The sequence below is a fragment of the Coregonus clupeaformis genome, chromosome 33 (genome assembly GCF_020615455.1).
Source record: "Coregonus clupeaformis isolate EN_2021a chromosome 33, ASM2061545v1, whole genome shotgun sequence".
Classification (NCBI taxonomy): domain Eukaryota; kingdom Metazoa; phylum Chordata; class Actinopteri; order Salmoniformes; family Salmonidae; genus Coregonus; species Coregonus clupeaformis.
In genome coordinates, this window is record NC_059224.1 from 2,747,149 (window position 1) to 2,754,843 (window position 7,695).

The 7,695-nt window shown below is 47.7% G+C and overlaps 1 protein-coding gene across 1 annotated transcript in view; it reads right to left on the reverse strand.

The window, feature by feature from the left end:
- LOC123482434 (fibronectin type III domain-containing protein 5-like) overlaps positions 1-5,412 on the reverse strand; it is a 28,970-nt gene extending 23,558 nt beyond the window's left edge. Inside the window, exon 1 of the mRNA XM_045210031.1 lies at positions 5,371-5,412. Coding sequence (XP_045065966.1) covers positions 5,371-5,412 — 42 coding nt within the window. The remainder of the gene's footprint in view (positions 1-5,370) is intronic.
- Positions 5,413-7,695: the final 2,283 nt, after the last annotated feature.

Sequence of the window (7,695 nt, forward strand, 5' to 3'; positions counted from 1 at the left end):
AAGTACTACCCGGCCCAGTAGCACTCACATCTGTAGCCATGAAATGCTTTGAAAGGCTGGTCATGGCTCACACCAACACCATCATTCCAGACACCCTGGACTCACTCCAATTCACTGTCCCCCCAACAGATGACGCAATCTCCTATTGCACTCCCACACTGCCTTCTTCCACCTGTTAATTTACTACAGCTCAGCGTTCCAAAATAGGGCCTCTAAGCTCATCCCACTGAAACTCTAGGACCTGGGACTGAGATCCTGGACTTTCTGATGGGCCGCCCCATCGCTGGTAAGGGTAGGCAACAACACATCCGCCACACTAACCCGCAACAGCGGCCGACTCGGTGTGGCGCCTTAGTCCCCAGCTGTACTCCCTGTTCATCACGACTACGTTGTGGGACCGACTCCAAACACCATCCCATTAAGTTTGCTGTTGACTGATCACGACAACGATGAGACAGCCTATAGAGGAGGTCAGAGACCTGGGAGTGTGGTGCCAGGACAGCAACCTCCTCTCTCTCCAATGTCCAGCAAGACAAAGGAGCTGATCGTGGACTACAGGAAACGGAGGCCGAGCACCCCCCATCCACATCGAACGGGGCTGCTTGAGTGGAGCGGATCGAGAGCTTAAGTTTCTCGGTTGTCCACACACCACCAACCTGATAAAGTCGGAAGAAGGCACGACAACGCCTCTTCCCTCTCAGGAGGCTGAAAGAATCGGCATGGGCCTCAAATCCTGAACAGAAGTTCTACAGCTGCACCATTGAGAGCATCTTGACTGGCTGCATCACTGCTTGGTAGGCAACTGCCCGGCATCCGACTGCAAGGCGCCACAGAGGTGTAATGCTTACGGCTGGCGAGAATTAATCACTGGGGCCGAGCCCTGTATCCGGGGACCTCCCTATACCAGGCGGTGTCAGCGGAAGGCCCTAAACATTTTCATAGACTCCAATCCACCGGGTAAAGACACACACACACACACCGGGTAAAGACACACACACACACACTGGGTAAAGACACACAATAAAACACACACACCGGGCAAAAGACACACACACCGGTAAAGACACACACAAACCGGGTAAAGACACACCGGGTAAAGCACACACCGGGTAAAGACACACACACACCGGTAAAGACACACACACACACACGGGTAAAGACACACACACGCGGTAAAGAACACACACACACCCCGGGTAAAGACACACACACACCGGGCAAAGACACACACACACACCGGGTAAGAAGACACACCGGGTAAAGACACCACACACACACCGGGTAAATAAACGCAATCTGCAGGCATACATCCATTTTTTTTTTTACTTTTAAATTAATGATGTACAGCCATTGATTCTTGAAGAAAGATATAATTATATAAGTAAACGCTCTCATGAGCTTTAGTTTTAACTGTCTTACCCCATCAGAACCAAAAATATAAGAAATGTTGAATCAGAAATGAATATGAGTGCAGATCCAGGATCAGTTTAGCCTTTGATCGGAATCAACAGGATTATATGGAAGAGCCTAGATCCACACCTACTCTGAGATGCTTTGAGACAGACACCAGATTTCAAAAGCGAAGAGAGATCACCTCTTTCTTCCCGATCTGTTGTGGTTTTAAAAAACGCCTCTCCAATGTTGGAATATGAGTTCTACATATGGGTTGTGAATAATTACTCTCTTTGATCATGTTTCAAAGCTAGACCACCATCTGTGGTATCTTCATGGAAGTTTAACGTTCTATATCCAAATGGAAGAAGTGAGGGGCTGTGGAGTACGGGTGCAGAAGGTTCTAGAGACACACACATGAAAGATGGCTGCCGTCTCCGAACTACTTTGCTATTTCTTAGGATATTACCAGGCGTTTATCCTTACTTTTTTTTTTTTTTGCACTAAATGTAGTTCGCTATCATTTTCTTGCATGATCGACAAGAACTTTTGAACATCAAATCGGCAGTTACCAACCTCAATTCCGGCTTCAACCGAATCATCTGCCCTGGGCTCTTTGTGTATTTTCCACCCAATTTTATGGGTACCAATCGGTGGAAACACCCAGCAAAAAAGAGGCAGGAGAGGGTGAGACCTGGCGAAATGAAGTGAAGAGAAAAACAACCACCACTTCTCTCTTCTTCCATTCTATTGGAGTCTCTTGATAATAAGATGGATGACCTCCGATCGTGGATTAATGCACAATGGGACTCCTCCCTAACTGCAGTATTACTCTGCTCACTCTGAGCAGACAGGACATTGGATTCAGGGAAATCGAGAGGGGAGGAGTATGCCTCTTCATCAACAACAAATGTGTGCTGACTTCTAGCACGAGTGGAAGTTAATGAACTGTACGAGGCTATAAAACAAGCAGGAAAAAAATGCACACAAACAAGAACAAGAAGTCCACGCCATTTAACCTCCTGGAGAACCACATCAAACAAGCAAATGGACATTATAGGAATTAAGGTGGGAATCCTATTACACAGGCTGCTGACGCTTGACGCATGGGCAGGGCCTACAGTCCATTCACGGATTACAAGGAAGACCCAGCCATGAGTCTGCCCAACCATGCCTCTACCAGATGAACTCAAGTGCATTTTATGCACCATGCAGTGCCATGAGCGCCTGGCTGACTGGATGATCTCGCTCTGTAGGCCAAGGAGTAAGATTTTTTTAATCAGGTCCCAACACTCCATAAGGCCACGGGCCGGGACGGTATTCCTGGGTGTGTTCTCAGAGCAAGTGGAGAACAGCTGGCAGGCATCTTCACGGTCATTTTCAACCTCTCTATTGTCCCAGTCTGTAATCCCCCACGTCTCAAGATGACCACCATCATTCCTGTTCCTAAGAACTCTAAGGCTTCCTGTCACAATCACTACCGACCTGTAGCACTCACATCTGTAATTATAAGTGCTGAAAGACTGGTAATTTATTTTTAACCTTAACTTTAACCAGGTAAGCCAGTTGAGAACAAGTTCTCATTTACAACTGCGACCTTACCAAGATATGGTTAGTGGCAAACATCAACTCCATCATCCCAGACAACCTAGACCCACTCCAATTTGCATACTGCCCCATCAGATCCATAGCCGATGCAATCTCCATTGAACTCCTCACTGCCCTCACCTACCTAGATAAGAGGAATACCGGGCGACGATGAGACAGCCTACAGGGAGGGAGGTCAGTGACCTGGCAGTGAGGACTTAAAAAATGGTCCAAACACACGCAGACAGTCGTGAAGAAGGCGTGACAATTCCTCTTCCCCTTCAGAGGTTGAAGACCGTAAACGCTTGCTGCTACTCTGTTTATCGGGAGGTTGAAGACCGTAACGCTTGCTGCTACTCTGTTTATCAAGCGATATTCTGATCGATCCTTGGCTCTCACAATCTCACGTCAGAATTAGACGTTCATCCATGTTTCTCTAACGTCAAATTTGAAGTTCTTCCAACTGTCAACTGTGTTTAAGGTTGTTAGGCATTACATCCAAGAAATCTTATAGTTGGGCATTAACTCCCTAATGGTTAAGGTAAGAGTTAAGGTTTGGGATAGGCTTAAAACGGGAAAGATGCTTGCGCCCATAGCTTACGCCCATCCACCATCCCCGTCCACAACGCTGCATAGAAACCCAAACCTTCTTGAAGGTAACAGTGCTCACTGTTGCCCCCTAGTGGCTGGTTTCCACGTCATCTCTGATGTCCTCAGGACATGGATGGACGGAATACTGACTGTATCACGGGTGACCTGGCTGAGGGATAGTAGGCCATTTGGGACGCAAACCTAAATGTATATATTCTATAGCAATATAGCAGTAGTGGTTGGATGTGAATAATTCTCCACAGTTGTGTTTGATTTCTAATATAATATCTGGAGGCTTGAGGTGGTTCTGCCCCCCACTCTTCCCATCCCCTGGCCCTGTATGACCTCTTCTGTGACCTCCACATTCCCTCCTCCCTCCTCTATTTTGCACATGATCTTCCTCATCTTTTCTCCTCTTCCTTTCTTCCTCCCTCTTCTCTTCCCTCCTCCTCCCATAGAGAGTTAACCAGCAGGTTGCTGAGCAGCACAGAAGAGATCATTCAACAGATAATTGGTCAGAATAGATTGAAATGAACCTGGGAGGTAATTTTAACAGCTGTGCAGGTCAAATAATATATAAATTGTTTTAGTTCATGCACACACCTCTTCTTTCATGGAATAATGCAAATGAAGCTGAAAGGTCAAATGCTGGAGGCTGGACACAGAAGAAGCCTTGTGTGTATCCTAAATGTCACCCTGTTCCCAGTATAGTGCAACTACTTTTGACTAGGGCCCATAGGGGCGAAAGGGCTTCAATGCCTAACTGGTTTGCCTGGCTACCCAGAGTCCTTGCTCCAGGGCAACGCTTCGCCACGCCCACAGACGTACAGCTAGGTTTCCATCCAATTGCGACAGATTTTCAAGAAAATATTCAATTTTTTTCCACCAAAACTGACATGTTGAAGATAGAAATCAAGTGCGTGATGACACAGTCACACCAAAATGTACTTTTTCGCTTTAAGTTTTCATGTACTGAATAAAAATAGAATGTTCTTGTGTTTCCATCACATTTTCACTATCTACCGATAGTTTTGTCACCAAAACATTTTGCATTAAATAGCTAATTGTGCCTACTCTGGTCTTGGCACGTGCGCTTTTAGACAACCGCTGCATGATACTGTGCGGGTAGACTGAGAAGGTAGGCTGGTCTACATGCGTTGATCATCATGTCACCAGAATAAGACCCTCGATATTTATTCCAAAGGAGTATTGTCAAAGTTACGTCAATTCAAATCTGGCATTAGGAACAAAGAGGTCAACATTCGACTTCTAAGATATACTAATTATTTTAATTAATGCAAAAAACCTTCAATGGTAAATATGATGTTTCGTGATATACGGGCTCTTTGAAATACCTCAGGGCACTTCAGAGAACTAAATCCATTGTTTCAGATTGTTCTTCAAATATCTCTTACAGAGAGAGTTTCACCTCTCTGCTGGCCAATTCAGAGTAGAGACTTGGAAAGTTCTTGTTTAGACTCACTCAGCCAATCCGTTGGCGCACTGGCTGTTCCCGCCTCTTCTGTTACCAGGCATACGTTTATCATAACAACCTGTCATAGTGAGCAGAGCCAGCTCCCTTAGACACCATTCCCTCGTCCAAGGATGGTTCACAGATCACAAAGAACCAGTATAGTCTAGCATTTGGAGACACAAATCCTTATCTCATTTTACCCCCTAAAACAGCTCTTCACATCAATCACAGCTTGCCAGGTGACACAAACCTACATTAGCCCAGTCAAGAATGCATTCTTTCTAAGTTAGTCATCCCATCAATTATAAAAATAATAAATCTCTCACAGTATCAAACTCACCATTCACTTTCACCACCCTGACGTTCATCATAACTTATTTCATCTGTAGCCCTGTCTAAACTGCATGGTTTCCGAGTCATCGCGTGACTCTAACTTTTTTTTTCGATATGATGGTTATTATATCAATATTTGAGCATAAAAGGCGCTTCCATTGCCATTTTTCGCAGAATTTATTTCTACAGACACAAAAAGATCCCACCATGTCGAATGAACAAATTTTCTGTAGGCATTTATCAAATTGCACGAAACTTCCTGTTTCCATCACAGCTGTCAGTGATTGTTTTTTTATATGGTATGAATTTACTTGCAGAAAAACTGTGGATGGAAACGTGGATTCGTTCTTCCACAATGAGTCTGGATCTGAGTACCTCTGACCCTTTCACCGAAAGCCATCTGATTGGTCCAGGAACTGACAGGTTGGACCAGAGCCAGAACTACACATGGGTAAAGCGGTGGTTTGAAAATGTGTCATTGGCTTTATTCTCTGATTGGTTAGGACCGTCAATCGCTGATTACTTTGTTTTGTACAACAGCATCTCTTCCTGTCCTCTAACAAGAAGTATTATTTTAAAACTCGTTGCTCCATCAGTGACTCAGCCCACAGGACATATTTGAGGAAGTTGCTGGGGAAAAGATCCAAGATGGGGGATTGTGTGGTGCAGAGGTTCTACACAGTCATCACTATCAGATTGGAGTTCAGATCGGGCGGATTGATATTGGCGCTTTATCTGTGATGAGAAGCCCAAGGCAGTGCCTGTCTCAGTCCTCTATCCGCTCCAGTCCCTCTATCCTCTCCAGTCCCTCTATCCTCTCCTCTCCTCTATCCTCTCCAGTCCTCTATCCTCTCCAGTCCCTCTATCCTCTCGCTCCAGTCCCTCCATCCTCTCCGCTCCAGTCCCTCTATCGCCAGTCCCTCTATCCTCTCAGTCCTCCTCTACCTCTCCTCTCCCTCTATCCTCTCAGTCCCTCTATCCTCTCCAGTCCTCTATCCTCTCCAGTCCCTCTATCCTCTCCTCTCCAGTCCCTATATCCTCTCCAGTCCCTCTATCCGCTCAGTCCCTCTATCCTCTCCAGTCCCTCTATCCTCTCCAGTCCTCTATCCTTCTCCCTCGGTCCCTCTATCCGCTCCAGTCCTCTATCCTCTCAGTCCCTCTATCCTCTCCAGTCCCTCTATCCTCTCCAGTCCCTCTATCCTCTCCAGTCCCTCTAGCTCCTCTCCTCTCCAGTCCTCTATCCGCTCCTCTCCAGTCCCTCTATCCGCTCCAGTCCCTCTATCTCTCCAGTCCCTCTATCCGCTCCAGTCCCTCTATCCGCTCCAGTCCCTCTATCCGCTCCAGTCCCTCTATCCGCTCCAGTCCCTCCTATCCGCTCCAGTCCCTCTATCCTCTCCTCTCCTCTCCCTCTATCCACTCCATTCCAGTCCCTCTATCCTCTCCAGTCCCTCTGTCATCCCCTCTCCAATCCCCTCTATCCTCTCCAGTCCCTATATCCTCTCCATTTCAGTCCCTCTATCCTCTCCTCTCCAGTCCCTCTATCCTCTCCCATTCCAGTCCCTCTATCCTCTACCCTCCCCTCTCGTCCCTCTATCCTCTCCATTCCAGTCCCTCTATCCTCTCCAGTCCCTCTATCCTCTCCAGTCCATATATCCTCTCCATTTCAGTCCCTCTATCCTCCCCTCTCCAGTCCCTCTATCCTCTCCTCTCAAGTCCCTCTATCCTCTCCTCTCCAGTCCCTCCCCTATCCTCTCCTCTCCAGTCCCTCTACCCTCTCCTCTCCAGTGCCTCTACCCTCTCCTCTCCAGTGCCTCTATCCTCTCCATTCCAGTCCCTCTATCCTCTCCTCTCCCATCCCCTCTCCCTCTATCCTCTCCTCTCCCTATATCCTCTCCATTTCAGTCCCTCTACCCTCTCCAGTCCCTCTATCCTCTCCTCTGCAGTCCCTCTACCCCTCTCCATTCCAGTCCCTCTATCCTCCCCTCTCAAGTCCCTCTATACTCTCTCCCTCCTCCACTCCTCTCCAGTCCCTCTCTCCTCTTCCCTCTCCTCCACTCCCTTCTCCTCTCTCCAGTCCCTCTCTCCTCTTCCTCAAGTCCCCCTCTCCTCTCCTCTCTCTCCACTCCAGTCCCTCTCTCCTCTCCCTCCACTCCCTCCCCTCTTCCTCCCTCCACTCCCTCCCCTCCCTCCCCTCTTCCTCCCTCCACTCCCTCTCCTCTCCTCTCCCTCCACTCTTCCTCCCTCCAGTCCCTCTCTCCTCTCCTCTCCCTCCACTCCAGTCCCTCTCCTCTCCTGTCCCTCCACTCAAGTCCCTCTCC